The 27,227-nt window shown below is 39.1% G+C and overlaps 1 protein-coding gene across 1 annotated transcript in view; it reads left to right on the top strand.

Annotated features, from left to right (window-relative positions):
• LOC118006560 (succinyl-CoA:3-ketoacid coenzyme A transferase 1, mitochondrial) overlaps positions 1-21,321 on the top strand; it is a 122,763-nt gene extending 101,442 nt beyond the window's left edge. Inside the window, exons 15-17 of the mRNA XM_034999271.1 lie at positions 9,190-9,270; positions 15,567-15,668; positions 20,227-21,321. Coding sequence (XP_034855162.1) covers positions 9,190-9,270; positions 15,567-15,668; positions 20,227-20,268 — 225 coding nt within the window. The 3' untranslated portion in view covers positions 20,269-21,321. The remainder of the gene's footprint in view (positions 1-9,189; positions 9,271-15,566; positions 15,669-20,226) is intronic.
• The last annotated feature ends 5,906 nt before the right edge of the window (positions 21,322-27,227 follow it).

The raw sequence follows: 27,227 nt of genomic DNA, 5'->3' as shown, positions 1-27,227 counted from the left end.
ACAATAAAAGTAAAAACTATAATGTCTTCAAACTCAGTGAAAAGATGTCAGGGTAGATGTTGCAATTCAGGTTTAAAGATGATTAGAGTGGCTACTCTCTGCATGCAAAATGAAAAACACAACAGAATATGGCCTTTCAACAACAGTTATTTTCAAGTGGACAATATGGCCTCTTACTAAGACTGTGAAGTGCCATTTTGGGAAGGGTGAGAAAATGGTGGACTTGGTGATAGCAAGTGTCCTTATTCTGAAAAGTAAGATACTTTTATTTGGAATGCTGATTATGTGTTAAGTACTTCTATTATTTGGAATGACAAACTACGCAAAAATCGTGGAGCTTACATTTGGTGGCGGTGTGGTGGTGATGATGATGGTGGTGATGATGGTATCATCATCATCCTACAAAAATGACAGCTACCATTTATTGAGCTTACTGTTATTGACAGTATATTAAGCACGCTGTGTGTATTTGCATGTATAAGCCCATGAACCTGATACAGGTATTTTTTGTGGTTTCTAAAACAGCTTCAGAGAGGTTACGTTCCTTGCGTGAGGTCATATAACTAGTGGAACTGAGATTAGAACTGGGCGTCTGTGATTCCAAAGTCCAGTCTTCTAACTACAGAGCTATCAGTATAACTTTGTTCCTTGTTCCCAACTCAGTGTTTTTGAACCAGCTGAGCTAATTGCCTTCCTGACCTGAATCCATGGGTTTCTGATGATTTGCAAAATTGCTACTGGGTGGGGCGCCTGGGTGGCTCAGTTGGTTAAGCGACTGCCTTCGGCTCAGGTCATGATCCTGGAGTCCCGGGATTGAGTCCCGCATCAGGCTCCCTGCTGAGCAGGGAGTCTGCTTCTCCCTCTGACCCTCTTCCCTCTCGTGCTTGCTCTCTCATTCTCTCTCTCTCAAATAAATAAATAAATAATCTAAAAAAAAAAAAATTGCTACTGGGTGGTACTCTCTTCATTGTCTATGCTGTTTGTTCATTGCCCTCTATTTTTTATAATTCTTAGTTTTAACACAAGGTCTACCTGTTCTCACCTTGAGACCTGCTAATTTGAATGAAATGTTAGTTCATTTGTCCTGGATTTTTGGTTTTGTTTTGTTTTTTTGTTTTTTGAGAGACAGAGAGAAAGCACGCGCTGCCAGGAGGAGCAGAGGGGTAGAGAGAGTCTCATGCAGGCTCCACGCCCAGCATGGAGCCTGACGCGGGGCTTGATCTCAGGACCTTGAGATCACGACCCAAGCCAAAATCAAGTCGGAAGCCTAACTGACTGAGCCACCCAGGCATCCCTTGCCCTGTTTTTATTTAGAGATGCAGCATCCTGGGAGAGTATGGAGCTGGAGGATTTGCATCTGTCTTGCTTCCCATGAGGGAGTTCTGTTACAGAGCGATATGTGCCATGAAATGGTTTTGTTGTGAAAACTGTAATAAATATGAAAATATCATAAATTGTTTTGTAAACAGTGGAAAGTAAGCAGTAGAGCATAAATATGAAACAATAGAAATGAAACCAACGCAGGTGACTTTTGAGAGATGCCTTGCAAAAGCATCCAGGATACTTCATTTCAAAGGCAAAAGGATGCCAAGCATGCAAATCAAATCCAAATATTTTCTGGAACATAATGTCTAATTTGGAGAAAACTCTTTCTGACTTCCTTTTTGTTGTTACTTTAATGTTGATGCATAGGCATTGAAGCCCAACTCATTTTAGATTATTTTTGTGCATTCGTTTTCAAAACATTAGGCCTGTATTTAGCAAATTCTTTCCTTCTCTCTCTCTCTTTTTTTTTTAAAGTCTTTTCTTTTGTCTCAGTCAGAATTTCTGAAACAGGAAAAGAAATGGTTCTTCAAACTTTTGATTAGAAATCCCTAACTAAAGCTTTTTGCAGAAGCAAGATATTTTTACTGTTTTCTTCTTCCTAGGCAGTTTTTTGGTGTCTAGCTACCTTTTTTCTTAGGCTTCTTTTCATCTCTTAACATGTCCTTCTTCTGCCCTCTAAAAATGGCAAGAAAACGAAGGAAAGTAGTAACAGTTTGAGTCTTTATGAGGTACAAGGCCTTGTGCTTGGCATTGTACATACTGAATCTCGTTAGCTTCTCAGTGACCCTCTTAAGTAAGACTGCGATGTGGGCAGGTTAAGAAACTTGTCTAGGTATGTGATAGAGCTAGGAGCTTCACTCAGTTTGGTCAAGCTTGTGTTCATTATATCATACCAGGCTGCAACTTCATCAGAGCTAACTCTGTACCAGTGTTTCACCCAAACCTGCCCTTTTCTGGAAGCTTCATGTTTCAGAATGATCACTTTCCCTTTTTGAGTTTCCCCTAAGACTCTCCTTGCTTTGGTGAGACAGGTACCTGCAAAAATACCTGTTCTTCTCTAGGCTCTTCCTTAGATACCTTCTTGTCTTGCTCCCTCAGTTCACTCAGGTCTCTGTTCAAAGTGTCAGAGAAGCTTTCCCCCAGCTATTCTATAAAACAGAAGTACCCCCTCTTCTGATGGACCGTCATCGCCTTCACTAGAATATAAGTTCTGTGAGGGCAGGGGCTCTGTCCATTGTAAGAGCTGAAGCGAATCCTGTCTGATGCCCATTAGGACTCAATAAATACCTGTTGAATTCATTAATTCTTCAAATAATAAAGAGACTTTGAACATGTAGAGCACTTTTAACTTTTTTGAAGCAGTTTCACGACTGCCTCCATATCTCATCATTACAATACTCTTGTGAGGTAGGTCTTGTTGCTTCCTTTGCAAAGGAAAACAAACCCAATGCCATAGAGGTTAATTATTCCGGTAAAAGTCAAGTACAAAATTAGGAGCAAAAGCAAGCTGAGAATCCATGTATCCTGCCTTTGGGCCCCCATTTTTTTCTAATAACCTTTTTTGTCTGGCAGGTACCATTACCACTAACAATATAAAAGAAAGTGCTTTGTTCTCAGTATTGTGTACTGGAAATATTTCCTGAGGGTATAACTTTCAGAGCATAAAAGCAGAGAAATTCGGTCATAGTTGTCATTTATTGGAAGCAAGCAAAGCTTGGGTACCTATTTTAGAGAACATAAATGAAAGATCTCTTTCTTTTTTTTAAATTTTATTATGTTATGTTAGTCACAATACAATACATCATTGGTTTTTGATGTGGTGATCCACGATCCATTGTTTTCGTATAACACTCAGTGCTCCATGCAGTACGTGCCCTCCTTAATACCCATCAACCCCTCTAAAACCCTGTTTGTTTCTCAAAGATCTCTTTCTAAAACAGGTTTAGATTTTATTTTTATTACAGTAGGAGTTCTGTATTCTGAAAGGATGAAAAGAATCATAATTATATTTTTAAGATATTGGGAATAAGTCTTTATGAATAAATTTTTGATTACATCTAATCTATATCTGATAGCAAAGGTGTCCTATAGAAATCTTGAATGCAGTTTTACATTGTCTTTACTTTCTATGGAGAGGAATTATATAAAGTAAATGAGGTTTATTAGTCGTATTTATTTTGGACCAAATGTGTTACCAAAGTCCAACAAATGTGAAAGGTTTTTTTAAAAAATTCTTTCCTGGGAAACACTCTTGGAATAATTTTCAGCAGCATTGATAAGTATTCCAAGGTAAATAAAGTATTTCTTTGTTGGAATAATTTATAATTAACATGGTTTCAGCTAGTTTAATTGTTTTCATTCATAGAAGCTTGTCAATATTTTATAAGTTGTTGATGAGACTATTTCGTGGCTAGGATCTGTTTAGGGAAAAAAATATTTACCTTTAAAAAATAGAAATCCTTACATGGTTTTGCCTTTTTATTTCTTCATCAATGATGGAAATGCCTGCCAAAAAAATTTTATAATGGAAAAGAAAGAAAGCAGAACACAGTCCAACAACCAATAAAGCTTTAAAATGTCTTATAGAAATTTAATTAAGCTAGTAACTCTAAATTCTGAGGCTTTGAATATCCACGGTTCTTAAAAGGAAAACTAACTCACAGAGAAGCTTTCTGATGTACCACAACAATTCATGAATGGAAAGAGAAAATCACTCCTGTTCACGCCTGGGCTGTACCATCCTTAGTCTAGAGATCATAGGATGCAATCTTTAGAGAGAAAATAAAAGGCCATGATAAAGATTTTTGTGTTATATGTAAGAAAAATGGCCTTCTATTCTAAGATCTCAAAACCCTGAAGACTGTTTTCAGGGAAATGCCTTGCTGTATGTACTATCTCATTTGGTTAGCCTTCCCATTGAGAATGTGCCCGTAACCACAAACTGTTATTACACCCACATATAAAAACCATTTTGTAATAGCAACTGTCTCTACTTCAGAGCTAGCTGAGTCTTTCTGCTCAAGTCCTTTGTGGATTATTGGAATCCCTACCAAATAGGTACTGTGTAAAGGCCAAAAATACCCCATGAGTATAAACTCAGTGTGAGTAATTATCATCTTGTCCTTTTACCCTGCATATCCTGATTTTCTTTAGTTAGCCAATCCCATGTTTCTTTTCTGTTTCTTTTCAATCTTCATAGTGATTTGACAGTCAGTGTGTTTTGTAATACGACATTCCCTGTGAGGTATGTTTTTGTGTGTATGTATATAGACGCTTTTTCACTTGGTGTAAGCATTGAGACCAGTGGGGAGAAGGAAAGACAAGGGACAGTGGCATTCAAGCTCCTTTTATGATGTTTTGGCAAAAACCCAAAGAGAGATCCGTCCTAGGTTTCATTGTGCCACCAGATGAAGTACTGGATATTCTCTTGTAAAATTCAGCCTATGTAGCCCCTCTTTTCAGTGTGTTAATGCAAGCCTTGAAGCTGTAGGACGGAGTGGGCAGAAGAGGTAGAATAACCATAATTCACTCAGCTTCTCTCTTGACTTACAAATGTGTATGTTTCATACTGCTGTCTTGAGATATCTTTGCTTCTCCCTTTGATTATACCTTTATTTATCTCCCCAAAGTCTTGTAAGCCCCATCACATACTTCTGCTAGCTGTGCTTCTCCTAGTGAGTTCAGAGATGTTGGGAATGTACAAGTACACATCTTGGGACTAGAAAGCAGCCTCCGGTGGCCCTTAGATACTCAGTCATGTGGTATTTTACAGCTCTAGCTCTGTTGGAGTTCCTTCAGTCTGAATTACAGTATTCAGACAGCCAGTCCTAAAGAATAGGGAGGGTGTTTCCATTTGAATGTGGGGTGATGGAGTCTGTGGTGGTGTGTGGTTCAGGTAGCATGAACAAAGGCTTTAAGACTTGGTCCCTTAAGGAGCAGAGTTTGCCTTCTCTGTACTTGATCATTAGGGCTTTCCCAAAGAAGTTTCCTGAAAGAAGAAATATGTTGCAGCCACATTTAAAAAGCACTTAACAGAAAAGATGGGCATAAAATGGCATTTTATTTAAAGCAAAACCTTATTACATGCACGCTCCGTTGCCTCAGGTGAATAAAATGCTGATATCAAATGCAAAAATCATCGTGTTGTGAAAAAGAGAGCTTGTTGTTGGGGATTAAGTCCATTGTGATAACATGAAGCTTACCATCATGATAACAAGGGGGATTTATTATCATTTAACCAGAGTTGTTTGTTACTGAAGAATTTAGATGCAGGATTTCACACAAGTATCTAAAGAATTAAAGAGAGATCACCATGAAGCAAGTAATAGGAAGTACTGAGTCCCTAAATCATTTAAAAAGAAAACGTGACTTCCCAGGTCTTACATGAAACCTTTAAGAGACCAAGGGGGGAAAAGAAAAACTGGAGAAGCAGGTGGAAGACAGAGATTTAGCTCTTCATCAAGGTTATGATGAAGTTAGCAAATGTAAGGGCATAGTGAAATCAGGAGCCCCTGAGCCTGGTCAGAGCATGTTTAATGCTACACGTTTGTATCTGTTCCTCTGACTTGTGGCATTTCTTCATGGGGAAAGACAGAAAGACAGACAGAAAGAAGCAAAATGATCAGGATGAACCACACCCCACTGACCCTAAATATTTGTGTGTAGATTCCACCCCTCCTACTACTGCATTTTGTGTGATTTCTACAGTGATCAAGTAAGGTAGACAAGGCCATTGTAGGGGGACCCACAGCACAGGGAATTGAAGGGATCAAATGACCGTTCAAAGGCAGATGCAAGAGAAAAATAAATGGGTCTTTGGACTCTTAACACAGTGTTCTTTGCCACCACACTACCCTGCCATCTCTTTTTTAGGATTTATTATTATTTTTTTTAATTTTATTTTTAAGATTTTATTTATTTATTTGACAGATACACAGCGAGAGAGGGAAGACAAGCAGGGGGAGTGGGAGAGGGAGAAGCAGGCTTCCTGCTGAGCATGGAGCCCGATGCGGGGCTTGATCCCAGGCCTCTGGGATCATGACCTGAGCCGAAGGCAGATGTGTTGTGTCTTAAAGCTAAATGTGAATGGAGTCCTCTAGTGACATTGTTCTCACTGCAAGAAGGCATTGGTGGCAGTTTCCTAGGCCAGCCATATGTGGTTTCATTAGTTCTGCGGTCTCAGGAATTGTGGTTAGACCATTTTCTGCACAATTACATGTCTAACTTCATATAGAGCTCCTAAAGAATTCCCTGGTAGATGGTAGAAATGTTAAATATGTTTTGTATAAACAATAGTAACTAACATTTATAGAGCACTTGTTGAGTGCCGGACACTTGCATCTCATTTTGCAGGAACCCCATGGGGTAAGGCTGATGGGGGCGGGGCACAGGCCCACACACTCTGCACAGCCAGTGGAGCAGAGCCAGACTTTACCCCCCGGTCTTTGGCTCCAGCCCACACTCTTTTTTTTTTTTTTTAAAGATTTTATTTATTTGAGAGAGAGTGAGAGAGAGAACGCAAGAGGGGGTAGAGTTAGAGGGAGAAGCAGACTCCCCGCCGAGCAGGGAGCCTGATGTGGGACTCGATCCCGGGACTCCAGGATCATGACCTGAGCCGAAGGCAGTCGCTTAACCAACTGAGCCACCCAGGCGCCCCAGCCCACACTCTTAACCATACGTTATACTGTTTATATAGCAAATAGTCTAGAAAAAGTCTCTTCTGGGAGCTCACAGTTCTGTCTGTTGAAATTCCTGATTTCTCCTAAAACGGAGTTGGTTGTTCATTAAAATCCAAGTAGTTTCTTTCACACCAGACGCAGATCTTGCTCAAATAATGAGAACAAAGTAGGAGCTCCCTGCAAAAAATGTTCTTCAGAGGCCCACAGATTGTTCACTTTGTTCCCAGGCAGTCCCGGAATTCATTGTGACATGCCTTATTTGAGTTATATTACATGTAAGGAGACCTGACAACCTACAAGCTTGAATATTCATTATTAATTTCAGCTCTTTAATTAAGCTTCTCTGACACGTGCAAACTTTCTTTGAAACTGGAAAGGAAAATAGAGCATTAGAAATGAAGTGAAAATGAGGTTTTATTTCTACAGTTATAAATGTTCTTATACAGTAAGATTCAGAAGCATATAACTTGTTATTAAAGGTGTAATGTCTATCCATTTTATATGTATTTCACACTCATTTTGATTAAAGTAATAGAGTTTGTCTTCTTGAAATCCATCTGGGATTCCCAGTAGACCTTCCATTTTCCTCCCCATTCATTTATTCAGAAAATACTTGGATAATGCACATGACATCATGTGTGGTGTTTTTAGATCCAAAAAGAAGCAGTAGAAGCATTTTGCCATTTTTTAATAGAAGATTTAGAATATGATGGGATAGCCTTCAGCCATGAGGGAAATATTAATTTAGGCTCCTGGTGCTTGATACTTAGAAAGAAGCTTAATCATAGTCATAATCAGAGCTAATGTTTCAGCTGTGTTCCATACGTGTCCCAGAGGCCACCTCAACACCTGGGATGTAGGGATGGGGGTTGGAGGATGGGGGCGAAGGGGGGAAAACCTGCTTTCCCCTCTTTTTTTTTTTTTTTTTTGAGCATAGTTGACACAGTGTTACGTTAGTTTCAGGTGTATAGCATAGTGATTCAACAAGTTTGTACATTATGCTATACTCCCCAGAGGTGTAGCTGCCATCTGTCCTGAAACATTGATACATGACTAGTACAGTATCATTGACTATATTTCTTATATTTCTTATGCTGTGTCTTTTATTGCCATAACTTATTCATTCTGTAACTGGAAGCCAGTACCTCCCACTCCTCTTTACTGACTTTGCTTAACTCCCCCACCTGCTTTCTACTCTTAATCCCTTTTTATTTTATGTTTGAAGAAAGGGTACAGTAGCTAAAAGAAACTTTGAAAAAAATACGAATTTCGGCCAGCTCACACATTTTACTGATGAGCAAACTGAGGCTCAGACAAACTCTAGGAAAAGCGCAAATAGCTGTATGAGAATATGAATATAATCGTGGTGTACTACACTGCCTGGCCCTGCAGTGAACAGTTTTACATGGTCATTTAGGCAGAACAATGTACCTTCTAACCACGGAGTTAACTACGAATTAGGACACATCTCTACTGAAGAACTGCAGATGATGAAGGAGGATGGGGTTTTGTAAGACAGTTAAGTCTTCATGTGCCATAATAAGAAGTTAGTAGATAGAGTAAAAAATGGATTAATCAAGAAATAAATAGCATGATAAACACAATATTTAAAAACGAAGAGGTAACAGGAAAAATGTGTAGAGATAGAAAATGCTAAGAAAAGTAAAATAAAATGGATTCCTGTTGAGAACAGGTCTAAAAGTAAGGAGGGGAGGCTAGGCACTGCTGTATTCACGTATGTTTTACTTCTCTAACAAACAAAATTAATTTAAAAGAGGGTATTAGACATTTGTATGTTATGTGTGCTTCCTGTCCTTGGTGAATAATAGCTCATGTTTGTCAAGGAGACCGTTCCCTGAAAGAGAAAAATAAGCAGGACACTAGAAGTGAAATTTCTCATTACAGGATATGAGGACTGAGACTTGAGAAGTCCAATTTGTGGCAAGGTGTTTCCCACCTAAATAATTTATGACTTTGGCTATTCATTTGGTATTCTCCCTAAATTATTTTAGGGACAGAAGCTGTCTCCAGAAAGAAAGCAAAAGTGTGACTGTGCAAACATTTTAAAACAGCCTGTACCTAAGAGACAATTTCTCTGATGCTTCCTGTTTGTCCTGTCATTATTCTACTTCTAAATAAGAATTGGTCCCTAACTACTCTTTTTGATGTTCCTTCTTTAAAACAGGGAAATGTACATAAAATCATGGAGAAATGTACATTGCCACTGACTGGAAAGCAGTGTGTCAACCGCATCATTACTGAAAAGGTACGGTGCCTGTTTTTATTCCCTCTAATGCCTGTCACCCCTTTTTTTTTATTTATAAGCATTTTTAGAATTTTTTTTGTTACCCTCTAAAACGGTGTTGTGTTGGTAGTCATAGGATTAATTTAGTCTGTGGGTAGACTGAATAGGAAAATTCATCAGTTTAATGTTTCTAAATGTAGAATTCTTAACGTGCAACTCTCTGGAAATACGCATATACACACTTGAACTGCTGTCCCTGGTAACTTTGACAGTGTGTATAATCAAAGAAAAGTTTTATTCATCCTTTTACTTGGACTATTAAGATGTCTAAGATAGATGATATATATAAAGTTAAGAGTATTCCTGCCTTTCTTCTTTGCTTTCCCAAATCACAAGTGTAAATTGTTGGGTTTCATTTTGGGAAAGTCAGCCAAAATTGGGTTTTAATCATTTGGGTTCAGATTGCAGTAAAAGTCCCATAGTTCCATAGCCAAGAAATTTATTCTATGGTTCTTGCATGCTTTCAGCTCTCTTTTTGTAAAGTGGACTTCAGAACACACCAGCCATTTTCATGCTTCCCTAGATTTTTTCTTAGATGGGAAATCTTGGCTAATGGTACAACTGGAAACTGCTCAGATCTGAGAGCAGCCTCAATGACAGTTGTCTATAGTCATTTTTCTGACCCAGATTTGAACCTAGAATGTTGGAATGACATAAGTCTCAGAAGTGAGCTAGGAGGGTGTCATTTTGATTCAATATCTTGGTGAAAGCAAAAAACAAAATTACCTGTATCAGGGTTGGTTTGTTGGATGCTCTTCCTTTTGCTGAGAGCTGTAGGGATGGCATCCTGCCGTTAACCTGGTTTGCTGCCCCTCACTGAGTGTGGTAAGAAGCACCCTAAAGCAGCCCTGTGAGGGGAGGTTCATAATACCTTACAAAGCCACATTTTAAACAGCATTCTGTTGTAAATGGTGCTTTCCCCTAGGACCGTTTATGTGGAATTCCATTAAGATGACTTGTAAAGAGTAGAAGTTAGATAAAAGGGCAGAATATTTTATTTCACCATTTATTCCCTGAATCTTACCACTTCTTGAACCCCTCCAAAACTGTGGTGGCGGGGCTTATTGAAAAGAATCCATTACTTTGAAAATAAAGACAAAGCAGTCCTCGATCCTGTTTTCTTTAAGAAAGTGGTAGACCTTAGAAGGATAATTCCAGCAGCATTTCCCCCTTGATCTTCCTCTTCTAAGTAAGCCCTCTCCCCTTCCCCGGTCCGTGCACGCTCTGTCCTTGCTGTTACCAGGTCAGTGCTCTTACCTGCAATATCTTCCATGTGACTCTGCCTCCCCAAATCCTATCCATCCCTTAAGCCTAATGCAGTTTTCATGTTCGTCATTTTAGCACTCATGGCTTCATCTTTCGAGTGATGCGCCATTCCTTTTGGCACCTGTCATCTTACGCCTACATTTCCTTATGGTAGAACATATTATTTAACTTTACTGCCATTTTTAAAAACTTATATATCCTTTCTTCCTATTCACATTATTGTTTTATACATTTATTCATTTAATAAGCATTTTGTGAGCATTTTGTCTGAATTAGAGTATTCCCAATAGTGTGTTACAGAAAAGAGGAGAACAGTCTCTGCCCCAAGGGAGCACATTCAGGAGGGCTAGACACCCAGCCTCCAGCAGGACCCACAGTTAGAGTAATACATGTGATAAAGACCATGATAGTGATACATGCTGGATGGTGAGTTAGGAACATAGAGAGAGGCTGCCTATCAGCCTGGGGAGAGTGTCAGGAAAGCTTCTAATGGTATCGGATACAAACCTTTCTTTCTTTCTTTTTGTTTTTAAGATTTATTTATTTATTTTTAGAGAGAGAGAGCTGGTGGGGAGGGAGGGGCAGAGGGAGAGGGAGAAAGAAACTTAAGCAGACTCTACACTGAATGCAGAGCCTGATGCAGGGCTCGATCTCACGACCGAGATCTCAACCTGAGCCGAAACTAAGAGTCGGATGCTTAACTGACTACACCACCCAAGCATTCCAGATATAAACTTCTTGTGTTTTGCAAGGCATTTCACAGACTCTACCTTTTCTCCTCCAGTCTCAGTTTCTCTTTCCACCTTTACATTCTCCCCACTTCAGCTGCATTGAAATGCTGTGAATTGTGTTGTCTTCCACACACCCCATGTTCTTCTGGGACTTTGCACATCCTGTTTCTCTCCCTGGAATACTCTTCCCACCATTTTCGTCTGGCTAATACCTACTCATTTTTTTTATGTCTCAGCTATATGTTTCCTTCTCAGGCAGATCTTCCCTATCTCTCCACAAGTCTTCTGGGTGCTTCTCTGAATCCTAGTACATGCCCTAACTCAATACTGACCACTTTATTGAAATAACCTCTGAACTCTGCCTGTCTCACTCATTACTGTTTATCCAGGACTTTGCATGGTGTTTGCCCATACACAAGTGAATGCTTGTTGAATAAATAAATGTACTGCACTTCTCTTGATGAGAAAGTTGATAGATGAGTGATGAGTCTTGAAAGGCAAGTAGGGGTGTACAAATGAGAATAAGACCAAAGAGGTCCTTCTAGGCAAAGGAAAGAAAATAGGCAGAGTCATGGTGGAATTATAAAATAAGCAGCCTACCCAAGGACCTGCCAGTGGAACAGTGGAACAGTTTAGAGTGAGGGCAGGACCAGACTCCAAAGACTACAGTTGAAAAGACAGTGAAGGGCTAAATCGTAAAGGAATGTGGGGGCGCCTGGGTGGCTCTGTCTGTTGAACCTCCAACTCTTGATTTCGGTTCAGGTCATGATCTCATCAGGGCTGTGAGATGGGGCCCCCGGTAGGGCTCCCCCCTGAGTGTGGAGCCTGCTTTGAGATACTCTTCCCTCTCTGTCCGTCCCCCCACCCCTACTCGTGTGTGCATGCGCACACACACACTTGCTCTCTCAAAAATGAATGAATGAATGAATGTGAATGCCTTGTTAAGAAATTGGGTTTCATCTGGAAGGTAGTTGGGAGCCCTTCAATGATTTTAGATTGATTAGATTTGCATTTTAAAAAGAACACTGTAACTTTTATGCAGAGTAGGGGGAGAAGGTATGAGACAGTCCAGTTAGAAGACTCCTGCGGTGACTGACGTAGGCCAGAAATATCAGGACACACAGGACAGAAGGACAGATTTGAGAGACCCAGATGGACTCAACCTAGCTAGATGATGAAATGGATATGACTGTTAAAGCAGAGGTGCTTCCTCAGATTTCCTAATGAAGCCTAGACTGTAGGAAGAGACGGGAGGAGCAGTGGGAGGTAGGAAAAGAATGGGTTCAGTTTGGACACACTCAGTTTGATATTCCTGAATATGGTAACATCTTGAACATCTGGTCAGAGATTTTTTTTTAAGATTTTATTTATTTGAGAGAGAGAGAGAGAGAGAGCACATGAACGGGAGTGGGGGGGATGCAGAGGGAGAAGCATATTCCTTGCTGAGCAGGGAACCTGATGTGATGACTATGCTGGGCTGGATCCCAGGACCCTGAGATCAGGGTCTGAGCAGAAGGCAGACGCTTAACTGACTGAGCCACCCAGGTGCCCTCCAGTCAGAGATTTCTGATAAACAATTAGAGATGTGGATCTGGAGCTCAGAGGGAAATCAGTATTGGACTCAACTTGTGGAAGTCATTAGCATATGGGGATAATTGGAGCCTTTACTGTAGATGATAGCAAAAAATGGGCAAAGTGAAAGGCAGCTGTGGAACCTCAGGGAAGGGGATGGTGCGTGTTTACCCCTGTGCTCTAGATACAGTAGGTACTCAATAAATCTTTTTTGCAAGAGTGAATGAGAATGCAGTGCCATGAAGGGCAATGAATGTGTTCCGCCCTGCCGTGGCAGATAAGGGACTAGATTCCATTTTCAACTTCTAAGGAAAATTCCATTGGTTTGCCATTTGAAAGAGGCTTTGGAGATGTTTTGACCCTGATTTCCTAGTTTCGTGCTGCTAGAATGAGATTGTGAAAGATGCTTTCCTTGCCAGCAGCTGGGCTATGATTAACTGCTTTATCTGTAATGTAGTCCCCATTTTTATCAAGGTTTTGTTTATACTTTATACCACTAAATGGAAATCTTCCTAAATATTCAAAAGTAAATTTCCTTCATTTTAATAATAGAGGCTTGGCTTTCTAGTATATGACCTTGAGAGCTAATTAGGGTTTGATAAAGATGTTAAAAGTTTTTAAAAGCAGTAAGTCAATTTGCCATAGATCTTCTCTCCCTGATCACTGAAGCCTTATATTCATGATATCACAGTTATCTTCTCCTCAAATCCCTTCCCTGCCTATTCTTAATAACACAATCTGGAGTTTTTTATTCATTCCATTTTGATAAATTTATAGTTGTTCCATTTTTGCAGGGGAAAGAAAATCAGTATGAATAATGCTTGACACATTTTCTGCAAAGCAAAAGTATCCATTTAAAAAAAATTTTAAGTTGTCATTTTGGAATTAAATAATCTAATGCAGCATACAGACATTCCTAAATGACCTTTTTCTTTCCTCTCAAAACACATATTTCTGCTGAAAAAAAGGTTTTTTTAGGAACATTTTTTTGTGCAAACAAAAAGCAAGTTTGCCAGAACATTTCCTCCAAAATTTAAATCCTCTTTTCCAGTAAAATCAACCAGGTTATCTGTGAATTTATCAGAGAATGCAGGTATCACTGGTCCTCTTAATGTTTTGCTCATGGGGGTAAAAATCAATTAACTGGAAACTAATAAGCATTTCAGGTCTTTGATCTGAGTTCACACATGGGTGACAATAAGTTAAGCTATTAAGGGGAAAGAACTTAAGGTGTGGTGCTCCTACTGTGTCTTAGGCATGATGCCAGGTGCTCAGAGTATGTTTATTTGTCCTGTATAACAATCTTGGGAAGTGGGTTTTTTTGATATCCATGTATACATGCAAAGACAGGTTCACCAAAGACCGCTTAGCTAGCATGTTGCAGAGCTGGAATTCCAGTCCAGCTTGAAAGCCAGGATTCTTTTCCTCTACATGTGGCTGTATCTTCATATTAGCCTTCTAAGCCAGAGTGTATTTAAAATGGCAATTTACGGTTTGATTTCCAAGCTAGCTGAAAATCAAGATCAGCCTGCGAATAATAGTTGAATGCAAGGTAAATCTGGAGAACGGGAGGGATATAGGAAACGTAAGTCTGGGTAAAAGGAAACTAGCCGTGGAAGCTGAGAGTGGGAAAATTGTTGTTGCTCTGGAGGACGACTTGTAGACCCAGCGAGTGACAGTCAGAGGGAAGCAGTTTGGGGCTCTTATGGTTAGAGCGTCCTATCCATAGACAGTCTAATCGCCGTGAGCCAAGTGAGCCTCCTGACGCTGAAGCTTCCCAGCAGAGCCCCAGTGACCATCTCAGAAGGTTTTCCTGAGTGGGAGGTCATATTAAAATATGACTGTGTCGGTCCCTTCCACTCAGGTTGTCATATTGCCAGTCGTAACAGCAGGTGTCCTAAATCAGATACAACAGGTTGAGTCTGCCTGCTGAGGTCGCCCTATACCAACTGGCACTACCATCACCTGGTGTGACCAACCAGAGTGTTGTAAAGGAGTGTTCAGAGTGGGAGGTTAGCCTTCTCATGCTTGTCCCAAGCGCAAGCATCTTCATTTGAGTGCATACCGAAGGGAGATTCTCATGCTCTTCTCTCACACCTGTGTGTTTTCACTGGACTTACAGGGAAAGTTTTAATACTTACCTGGGGGTCTTTCAGGATCAGGACTACGATCCCTTTATAGTTACTTGTAGGCATTTCTGAGTGCCTGCCTTCTTTTATTTCCTGTAACTCTTTACCCAGCAGCGTTGATCAGCTTTCCCTACCGTCCTTGTGCATTCACCTTCCAAATTTCTCCTCCCTCCCTACTTGTCTGTGTTCCTTTCTTTCTTCAAATCATTATTCATCTAATTGAAATTTTGACCCAGAAGTGTTAGACCTAACTAAAGGAAAGTAGTTAAAAAAAAAAAAAAAACAACTGGTTACAAAGGTGGCAAGTGCCATCAGTAGTCAACACTCATTTATTTTCTGGCATCAACAATGCTCCACAGCTAATTGCCAATTAGGGAGCTGGCATTTATTCTCACCAAAATGTAATCGTTAGAGTTGACATTTTCTCATTGTTGATTTTCGGAGTCTTTTGTCCTGGGTCTTGTCTCTCCTTTAAGAACTTGAGAGGTTATTTCTGTTTCGTGTTATAAAATAATTACTGTGATAGAAATTGTCATTGTTGTTTTCTTGATTCTGACAGGCTGTGTTTGATGTGGACAGCAAGAAAGGACTGACTCTGATTGAACTCTGGGAAGGCCTGACCGTGGATGACATAAAAAAGAGCACTGGGTGTGATTTTGCGGTAAGCGTTTCTGTGAACAAATCCAGCCACGTGTCCTATATCATGAGCTTGATTAATGGGTGTTTACAGGACATGAACCATTAATTTGTGATCATTTTTGGAGTTGACCTTTACAGAGAACAGGAGTGAAAAGGAGGGGTGCCTTCAGATGAGAGCAGGTGGGAGCAGGAGCAGGCTCTGACTCATGGCCAGCATTTGGCTCAGGAGTCAGAAGCAGGAGGGGGAGGAATCCCCAGAAGCTGCTGGAAGCAGAAGGTAGAGCTTGAACTCTAAGCTACTTCCTGTAAAGTCCCTAGCAATCCTTTGTTCTTGGTTACCTGTCAGCTGTGGCTAGACTAAATTGACTTTGGCTTTCTCTTTGATTAACTTTGATGCCTGGTAATTCCATCCATGGAACATATTAGAATGATGAGCTCGACACTGAGTTATAGTCACAAAATAGGTGTATCCTGCATTTAAAGAAAAACCTGGTGCATAAAAACTGAGACTTACAAAGGACATAAACATCAGGGGACTATACATTTAAGAAACCCACAAGTCTCTTTTTTAAAACAAGGAGAATAGTACTATAATATAAATAATCACCCTTTAATGTTAAGTGCTTGTTAATGAATCACCGATCACCTACCTAATGGGAGTTGAGAGGATGGCTCAATCCATTGAAAGTTAATCAAAAGTAAAGGGGAAATGTCTCTGAAGAACTGAAAGAAAAGAATTTGCCTCTCACATACCTTTTTAAGAAGGGATTTACTAGTTAAAATGAAATATATTTATATATATATAAATATATTTATAATGGGAAGAAATTTGAAGAAATTTAACAAAACTTACTCGATAACTCATGCATATATTTCATAGACTTCTTTCTTAGTACATCTTGGCTGGTACCTATTAGTGCATAACAAATGCCTGTGAGTGCATAACAAATGCCTGTGAAAATAATTTTGCTGCATAATTCATTATCCACATATAACTGTTTCTGGTACTATATGAGGGTCTTTGTCTATTAACCTTTTTTGAATTTCCCTTTGGAAAAAAAAAGTCTCTCAGCAGTACCTCGCACAAAAAGCACATCTTTAATTAGCTTTTCAATAACCTCGGGGAAAAATGAGATTTGTTTATACTTTAACTATTTAGTATATTTGCTTTTATCAACTCCAGTGATAAAAGCAAACAATTCTTCTTATGTATCAGCTCTTCTTTGTATTTTTTCCCTATGTGGATAAGTTAACCTCTTCTTCATCAGGTAACAATTTTGAGATCCACATCATGTTCAATTCTTTGGTACAAAAGAGAATATGCAAAGAAAGGACCCTTATAGTTATCTATTTTTTTTTCTTTCATGTAGGTAAGTCAGGATGAAAAAGGTGGAGTTTTACTGTTTTTGCCTTTTTTTTTAAGTGATAGTTTCCATGTCTCAATGCACTGAAAAATACCTCTGTGGTTTTTGTTTTATTACCATATCACTCCTTCTCTTTTGACATTAACATGTGATCGATCTTGTTTCCTCCAAATTAGGGTGTTGAGATAAAATCTTAATTTGTATGTTAGTGTCCGAAAATGAAAAGGTGTGGTAGCAACTGAACCATCTCAACAAAAGAACTCACTTTTGAGGATCTGGTGATCAGTGGCATCTCTTTAGACCCTGACAGATGAAATCACATATAGCAGATTCTTTTTCTGTAATGCTAGGGACTGGAATGCTCTAATTAATAACATGTTCTATTTAATAGGTGGGTTATCAATAAAATACATTTAATCATAAAAGCACATTGAGGATAACATTTCTTGATCATTCAGAAGCTATTCCATGTGGTTATTACTGATGGGCTGCATTTTACTCTGTATGTGACTTCATGTAAGTTAGTCAAAATTTCTTCTTGAGAAAAGGCCCACTCTGTCTTCACTGTAGATCTGGAAATACGCATTCTAGAAGGGAATAGTCAGACAGCCAGGTTGTTGCATAATAAGAAAGGGTGTAAAAACATAGGTCAAAATAATTTGGAAAATGTGTTGGCTAACATTTTCTCATATTAAAGCTGTGACCAGCTAATGAAAATGTCAGATTTCTGTATATCACTCCGTGTGTTACTGCCAGTTACTTGATGGGCCGAAGTAGAAAGAAAAGGAGAAATCCCACCACTTAAATTGCATTATCTCCAAAGTCTCTTTTTTCACTGAGTAGTTAATTCAAACAGTTATATTCATTTCTTTCTTTTCTAATGCATGCTTATGTCACATAAAATAGTTTTTTCTTTACCATATATGTCTGTGGGCCTTTTTTGAAGCAGAATATTTCCTTCTGTCTTTATTGTTTAATTAAAATTTTTTTAAAATTTGAGTCCCTATTTGAACATCATGTGGTAAAATAAACTTCCAGAGGTCATTAGTCATCCATGACTATTTATTAAACATCCAGTTGTGTCCCATATTGAGTTATGAAATGTGAATAAAATAGAACAAATTGGCATAGTTCCTACTCCCAAGGACCTTGGTCTTACTCTCCAGGCAGGAATACATCTAAACCACCAGTGGCAAAAATTAAATAAGAATACTGCATTTTTATATGTTTGCAGTGAAATCTGAAAGAAGCCAACTGTAGATATTCTTTGCTAAATTGAATAAATGTATGGTCAATATCTGTTATGAACTGGCATTATGACAGAATTAAACAGTATACAGTTGGGATTTCAGTGGACTGGGAAAACAAATAGTTGGCTTATCTTCTACACTTAAATCATATAATCTTGTATCACCCTGTGGATCACCTTGGCAGGATAATCTGCTTCAGCTTGCATGGGCTTAAGATGTTGATGAGACTGTGAGAGAACAGGATGAAAAATAGTAGTTTAGTAGATATTTTTCATTACAAAAATAGGCCAGGTCAGTCTGCATAAAGCTTCTTTTTCTTTTTTCATAGAAGTCAGAGTCCATATTGAGGATATAAATGGTAGTTAGAGCCCCAAACAGGGGTCAGTATGCCAAGGAAAATGATCATATGTTTAGTTTATAAAATTAAGGTGAGTGCATAACATTTCCTTTTAAAGGAAATGCTACAAAGCCTCTATTGATTGTGATCTCCCCCCCCCAAAAAAGTTTTATTTCATTAAATTATTTCTACAGATGCTCTGTTGTTTAAAAAAAGAAAATGGGTTGTTTGTGAGACACACTTTCTAAATACACAGAGCCCATATGTCTTTTATTCTTTTCATTAGAATTGAAGATCTATGCACATGTAGGCTGTGATTTTTGTCTATTTATTATATGTCTATTATTTTGTCTATTATTATGTATCTGCTCTTGGAACTGGCAAGTCTGAATGAGCTGTCATTTATTTTAAGCTATATATGAAGCCATACTGATCCTTTTTATTCTGATCATGTCATTCTTTTAGTAGAAAAATGGAAAAGGGGCATTAACTCTTGACATTATGAAGAGTTAATACAGAAACAGTTTATAAATGAACTAAAAATATTTAACCTCATCAAAGCCAAATAATTGCCTGCTCCTTCTATTTTTAATACTGTCTTAACCTGTATTAAAACCTTTCTTCTAGTTCTTTGAAGCTTATTTAATCTTTGATTCATTCATTTGTTCATTAGTTTAACAAAATATGAACTGTTTATTCCGGAAGGCAAAATGACAACTAGGCCCACTTCCATTCTTCATTCTTGAGGGGCTCAAAAAATCATCTAGATTTCAATATGCCCTACTGTGCTTTCCGTGGGCACTGTTACTTACTAGGACTCAGTGGATATTTGCCAGATTGAATGAAGACATCTGTACCTGGCATTACACCTTGAAAGATCAGCCAAAATTAGGCCAAACCACTTACATTTCGGTTAGGTTTCTTCTACCAGCTCTACCATTAAATGTAGACCTGTCCTCATTTTTCTCTGCTTCAAGACTTCTAGGAATGCATGTACTGTTCTGTACATTGAACATAATTATGGTCAATTTTTAATATTTTTAATGCTATTACCTTTTTAAAGATGACTTGGAATCTTTTTACTGTCTTTAGATCATTTCCATTTCTGATTATGAAATTTCTGATAAAATTTGTCATTGATCATACTTACCTTCATTAATATGTATCCAGTTAATCCAAAACTACGTTGTCTCTTAACAAAATTGTGAATTGACTAGACTTATTTTGACCATTTTGAGACTTGAGCCTTACTATGTGTCTCTGTTTTGAGTAGTCTCAGAAGCATCAGTCTCAGAGCTCAGTGATCGGTTCAGTAGAGAGCTTGGTTATCTGAACCCTTTATTGTCTCTGTCTGCTCTTCCTCTACCCCGTCTCTGTTGCGAGTCTTAATGATCCTTAATTTAGGAGCTATCATGTGCAAGAAGGTTGAGGACTACTAAATACACAAAATGTAAACAGAAAAGAGTTTTCTGTCTTGGTTTAGAATGGAAAATAATGAGGAAACTAGGTGAGGTCCATGGTAAGGCTGTTTGGTACCAACATCATTCAAGTCTGGAGATGTTTACGCTGTGAGTTTTATTTTTTTTTTTTTACAATTTGGTCATTTTTTTCTTCTCTTTCTTTTACCAGGTTTCACCAAAACTCATGCCAATGCGGCAGATCACAACTTGAAATGTGGAATAGACATTTCTCCCAGGCTGTGCGTTTTTCATTTTAATCACATAGTTCATTGAAAGGATATCAGTAATCATAATTGTGTATCTCATGAGCAGTTTTTGACTAGTTTTCTTCAAGCATTTTACACTGCATGTAGCCATATAGACTTTGTTCTCTCAAGTGTGCTATGACATTTTAGTGAAAGACAAAAAAAAATATAAATGATTATCTTATTTGTGTCATAAGTGCTGAGAAGGCTTATCTTTACAATTGGTGCTCACATTGGATTTATCTTTATCTTTTGTGATAGGTACACTAAATTGTACCAAGATGGGCCCTTAGGAAGACTTTCATTGAAGAATGAGGGAGAAAAATAACCCCACCCAGAGTATGCCCAAGGCAGCATTGTACTAGTTCTGAATGATATATGAATTTCAGTAGGAGAAATGCTGTCTTAATGATTATGCTTTTCTTTTGGCCTCCCTTGACTTTTCTTTTAGAGCCTCTGATTTTGTGATTGTATCTTGTTTCCCTAAAACACCCCTTCTCCTCCCACACTTTCTGTAACTAAATAGGTGCTCAATAAGGCAAACAGGAACATCTCTGTATGGGAGAAGTACGTGGTTCATGGGAGAGACCAAGTGGTGTAGGGTTTGTTGGTGCTGACGTCCCACAAAGAAGTTGCCTTTATAAACCAACCATCTGTGCTTTGCCAAAGACTAAGGTTTATTATGAGAAGAGGGTTGTAAACCTAATTGATCTAGTCAGTTTTCTCATTTTAAAATAATGCAGTATTTCTCTGTATCCAGAGGGCTCCCTAAGAGGCTTTCTCTATGTTACTGAGGCCCAGTGGGCTACTTGCACAAGACCTCCTCTTAGGCCACAAGGGGCTGTGGGGATAATTTACCATGAATCCAGTCACAATGACAACAAAATTTAAATTTTTTCTTTCTTTTCAGTCTCTCTTGTTTCTGTTCAGAAAAGTTTCTAAATATTGAATGCCTTTTTCTACAGAACACTGTTCTTTCTTCTGCCCAGGCTACTTCCTTGAATAAAGTACTTTTAATTCAGCTTTATCGAAATAGAGGAAATACTGATGAGCAAGTCCAGGATTTGAAGAGCAGTGAACTTTTAGTATTAGAAAATAAACATGATGGGGGCACCTGGGTGGCTCAGTTGTTAAGCGTCTGCCTTCGGCTCAGGCCATGATCCCAGGGTCCTGGGATCGAGCCCCACATCGGGCTCCCTGCTCGGCGGGAAGCCTGCTTCTCCCTCTCCCGCTCCCCCTGCTTGTGTTCCTTCTCTCGCTGTGTCTCTCTGTCAAATAAATAAAATCTTTACAAAAAAAAAAGAAAAGAAACATGATGGAGTAGGTTTTGTAAGGAACTCGTCCTAAGAGGTGTCCTCCTCACCACCCAGTTGCCCCACGGGATATACTAAGCATCCTGGGTATCAAATGGGAGAAAAGTCCAGACACCCAAGGACAGGTCAGACAGCTGTCCTCCAGACAGAGGTAGGCACATATACAGTGCAATATATCATTGCTCTGGCACCAGATATAGGAATTTATGCATATTTTTAGGTGACAGTTATCATTTAAACTCACGTTCTCTTCAGGTACAACTACGATTTTGTCAGGTATGGTATTAGAGGGAGGAGACAGGCTTTTTTGGTATCACATTCTCTATCTAAAATAGTCTTAACTGGTTAAATGCAGGATTGAAAGCACATTTTCCCAGTACTGATAAAAAGGACTCTTCTGGGGCACCTGGGTGGCTCAGTCGTTAAGCGTCCGCCTTCAGCTCAGGTCATGATCCCAGAGTGCTGGGATCGAGCCCCAATCAGGCTCCCTGCTCCGCGGGAAGTCTGCTTCTCCCTCTCCCACTCCCCCTGCTTGTGTTCCCTCTCTCGCTGTGTGTCTCTCTGTCAAATAAATAAAATCTTAAAAACCCAAAAAACAAAAAATGGACTCTTCTTGGAATTTGTGAGGTCCAGAGAATAATACATATCTTTTAGAATTATAATTTGGAAAAATGTATGTTATTGATGGTTGCTATATTTGCAGACTTAGTTACTTATCATTCCAGTCCATTACTTTAGGATAATGTGATTCTAAGAATGTTCCCAACTTTGAATGGCAAAACCTAAGTAGATGACTTTATATTCTTGATTAAAGAGTGCCATGGATATTAAACACATTAAGAAATAGTGTAAATAATCTAAACTGTTATAGATCGCTGTGATTGTCCTTTTTCTTTTTTGGGAATGTTGTGACCAGTCATGGGAATAATATACTAGAGATTGGTAGAAAGACCAACAATAAATAGTTCACATACTTTACTGCTTCTAATCAAGTTGTTGCTTTCCTTTTTATCTTACCAAAGAACAGATACCGTTTTTCATGAAAGAACAAATGTTTACCTGAGTGAATTCTGATTTTACTCCTCGTCAGAGCCAATCATTATCTATAAAAATGGACTACCCCAGGCTTCATGTGTTAATATGTATTTTTTTGCTTTTATCTTACATTCCTTTAGGATATACATACATTAAATGCTTCCCGATGGTGTGTGGGGTTTGCTTGCATTTTGAAGTGGCTCTGGTATAGTCTGCCCAGCATCTGTGTTGTTCCTCTGGTAACAGACTCATCCGCTGGCCAAGGGGTTGGGTGTGTGCTCAGATTATGCCTTTTTTGATAGTTGTCCTTTCTCCACAGTTATACCCAGGGTGGGCTTATGACCCAGGATGTACCAGTAAGGTTATTTCTCCCATGTTTAAAAACTGGAGATGAAAGAGAAGCTAACTTTCTTATTCCTCTCTAGTCACTAAGCAATTAGAATGTGAGTCTGGAACCAACGCCCCCTTTTCCCCCTTCTCTCTCTCTCTCTCTCACAAACACACACACACACATCCCCTACCAGCTGAGGTCCAGTTAGGCAGAAAGAAGCTGAAACACAAGCACATGGAGTTGTAAGTAAGGAGCATCCTAGTGGTATTTGGGTTCTTGGTTCTCAGTACGCCTAAGGCCAGCTTCCCTCCAGCCATGCTTGTATATGAGCCCAAAGTCTCTCATTTCACTTGGGCTGGGTTTTGTGGGTCTTTGTCATCTGCAACCAGAGTATGAATTGTAACTCTTTTTGGTAACTCTTGAGTCTTGGGAGGGATCTGGTCAGCAGAAGTGCATATTAGTGGGGGCACCTGGGTGGCTCAGTCGTTAAGCGTCTGCCTTCAGCTCAGGTCATGATCCCAGGGCTCTGGGATCGAGCCCCACATCAGGCTCCCTCCTCCACGGGAAGCCTGCTTCTCCCTCTCTCACTCCCCCTGCTTGTGTTCCCTCTCTCGCTGTGTCTCTCTCTATCAAATAAATAAAATCTTAAAAAAAAAAAAGAAGTGCATATTAGTGAAACTGCTTGTAGCTGGGCCAAGAGAACACATATAAGAGCATTTATAGGTGTTACCAGTGGGTAGGAAGTTTGTGGGTAGAGGTTTTCTTTTTCTTACAATGTCAGTATATTCAACACAACTTTGAAAATTATTCCAATGGAAGTATAGGCAGAGATTTATTCAGTGGATGGGTTTCTTAGCACTAATCTTTTTTACCCAGGGTGTGATCTTCAGTTTCTTAAACTTACTTTCGGATTCTCCATCTTTAAAATAGGCAGAATGTACTGCTTTTCACCATGGTTCTGTAAGGTATAGTTAATATATCTGTAAAATTAACACATAACAATGTATTAATTAATACATTGAAAAACGTTGCAAAAATACTGACAGATTTTTTTGTGTGTCATAATATAACCTTGGGACAGAATTGTTTCTGTCCTTTTATTTGTTAATATCTACAGTGCCTTCCCACCTAAGACCATGCTAAATATCAAAGTGGGTTTAAGCATAAATATCACTAGATGTCATGTGATCTGTATGCATGTCTGTTTGGCATACACTTGAATTCTCTTGTTTCCATTATGTCTGTGTAAAATCATCCAAAGACACCCTTTATGGACCATGCAGCAAGTCCCATGAGAGTGATGCCTACACCAGTCCAGGTAACTAATTGATAAGATAGTTCCTTCCCTAAAAACCATAATCAAACAAAAATGATATTTGGCTTTAGAGGTTAAATATGCTTAATTATCATGGTCATTATTACATATAATGGGATGTTACTCTGGATGGTCCACTTAGAAATGACCTCAGGAAGCTTTCCTGGTCCTTCTATCGCATGACCACACTGAGTCCATAGGAAACACTCCTGTTTCCACTGATAAACTATAGGAGCCCTGGTACCCAACGTAGTCATTTTATTTCTTTGGCTCATTCCTAGGCATTCTATCTCTTACCCTTTAAAGTTTTCAGGAGGAAATCAGACACCAGTCCAGAAGCTCACATAAAGTCTGATGTTCCCTTTGAAGCCTTTCCCTCTTGATCTGGCCACCGGAGGTAGCATCTCCCAACTAGCCTTCTTGGCATTAGAGTGTCCAACATCTCCTTCCACATTTTCTCCATAAATGCTCCTCTAATCTCCAGTTTCCAAGCCTTGTATGCACTCGGTGTGGGTAAGAGTTTAAGAGTTGTCTAACTGGTTCTCAGCCAAATATTGCTTCAAAATGTGTGCATAATGGCCTCACTGGAATGTAATATACATCGTGTGTGTGTGCGCACGCGTGTGCGTGCATGCATGTGCTTGCTCATGCATATGTGTGTTTAATGTCTTGTATATTTCTATAACAACGCCATGATTTGTCCATGGTAGGTTTCCAAATATGTATATTGAATCAATTTACTAGTTGAAAACATGAGGTGATAGTAGGCCAGCCTTGAGGATTTCCCTCAGGCAAGTAACTAGGTAAGACCTCTAAGGAAGAGATAGGAAAAGAAAGGGAAAGACACAAGAGGTGGAATCTAGAAACTGCAACAAAGGAATACAGAGGCCTGTGATAATCACATTTGTTTAGCATTTCATAATTTACAAATCACCTAAAAATGCTAGCTAGCTAATTTCATTTTCAATGTAATCTTCCAGGGAGACATTACTACCGCCATTAAAATTAACTTCATTAGTCTGAGAGAAGTAATGTCCATCAATTCTTTAATCAAATTAGCCTATCAAAGCTAATGTTGGGTTTTGCCAAGGTAGTTAATGAGATGTGAATTAAATCCCTGAATAGAACTAGATTTGTTGCTCTCTGGTAAGCTATAAAACAGAGTCCCAAACCTTTAAACCTAATGGGACAGATCTTGGAGCTTTGTTCTCCCTGTCCACACAGCTTTGTGTATAACACAGTTTATAAGGAAATGGGTAGAAGTAAAAATAAAAAGGATAATGGCACCCACCAAGTAAACTGTTCCTGTGGAAGACTTGAAATTACTGAGTTTGCTCATATGAAAGGCCCTATGTAGGCAACCACAGGTAAGAATGCTCAGCTGACGTCAATAGGAGGGGCTGATGGGCATTGCTTCATTTCTGTGACTAAACACCTTTCTGAAATTTGTTTTCCTTGTCATTAACCTTTACCCATGTTCAAAGTCAGAGTTGTGGCTCAGACCCATTCAGTTGAACTCCAGAGATGAGGTTGAAATTGGCAGCCTGAAAATAAGTGTCATTGGTGACATGAGGAGAGTATCACTCAGTGAGATCTAGTGCCATTCCCTTCACTGGGAAAGAAAAGGTCCATGGAAAGAAGAAAATTGGTCAGAGTCCTGGAGCCTGTGGAGCTATTGAGGGTGGGTGTGGGGATGGGAAGGCATTAGGGCCATCAAGACACATACCTTGTGAGAATATCTGTTACTACCCTCTCTTTGAATATTAGATGCCATCAATTTTTTATTGTAAGAATATTTAACAAGAGGGCACCTGTGTGGCTCAGTTGGTTAAGCGACTGCCTTCGGCTCAGGTCATGATCCTGGAGTCCCTGGATCGAGTCCCACGTCAGGCTCCCTGCTCAGCGGGGAGTCTGCTTCTCCCTCTCATGCTCTCTGTCTCTCATTCTCTCTCTCACAAATAAATAAAATCTTAAAAAAATAAAAAAAAATTTAAGAAAAAGAATATTTAACAAGAGATCTACCCTCTTAACAAATTATTGTTAACTGTAGGTGCAGTGTAATACAGCAGATCTCTAGAACTTATCTTACATAATTGAAACTTATACTGATTGAACAGCAACTCTTCATTTCCCCCTTGCCCCAGTCCCTGGCAGCCCCCATTCTACTCTCTGTCTCTATGAGTCTGATTGTTTTAGATACTTCATATAAATGTAATCATGCAATATTTGTTCTTCTGTGACTGACTTATTTCACTTAGCATAATGTCCTCTAGGTTTATACATGTTGTTGCATATGGCAGGATTTCCTCTTTTTTTTTTATGGCTGATTAATATTTCATTGTATGTATATACCATATTTCCTTCATTCATTTATCTGTCAATGGACATTTAGGTGAGATTGATGGATCATATTATTTTTAATTTTTTGAGGAATCTCCATATTGCTTTCTCTAGCAGCTGCACCATTTTCATTCCCACCAATAGTATACAAGGGTTCTAATTTACTCACATCCACATCAATACTTGTTCTTTTCTTTTTAGATTTATTTATTTTAGAGAGAGAGCATGCACATGTGAGTGGGGGGAGGGGCAGAGGGAGAGAATCCCAAGCAGACTCCCTGCTGAGCATGAAGCCTAATACAGGGCTTGATCCCAGGACCCTAGTATCGTGACCTGAGCCAAAATCAAGAGTTGGACTCTCAACCGACTGAGCCATCCAGGCGCCCCTTGTTCTTTTTTTTTCTTTTATAATAGCTATCTTAATAGGTATGAGGCAATACTTCATTGTGGTTTTGATTTGCATTTCCTTGGTTGATGATGATGAACCTCTTTTCATACATCTGTTGGCAATTTGTATGTTTTCTTTAGAAAGACGTCTGTTCAAGTTCTTTGCCCATTTTTTAATTGGGTTATTTAAATTTTTGCTATTGA

Source organism: Mirounga leonina, unplaced genomic scaffold (assembly GCF_011800145.1).
Source record: "Mirounga leonina isolate KUSES-001 unplaced genomic scaffold, KU_Mleo_1.0 Mir_97, whole genome shotgun sequence".
Taxonomy (NCBI): Eukaryota; Metazoa; Chordata; class Mammalia; order Carnivora; family Phocidae; genus Mirounga; species Mirounga leonina.
The sequence above is the reverse complement of the archived record's forward strand: the minus strand, read 5'-3'. Positions and strand labels throughout refer to the sequence as shown.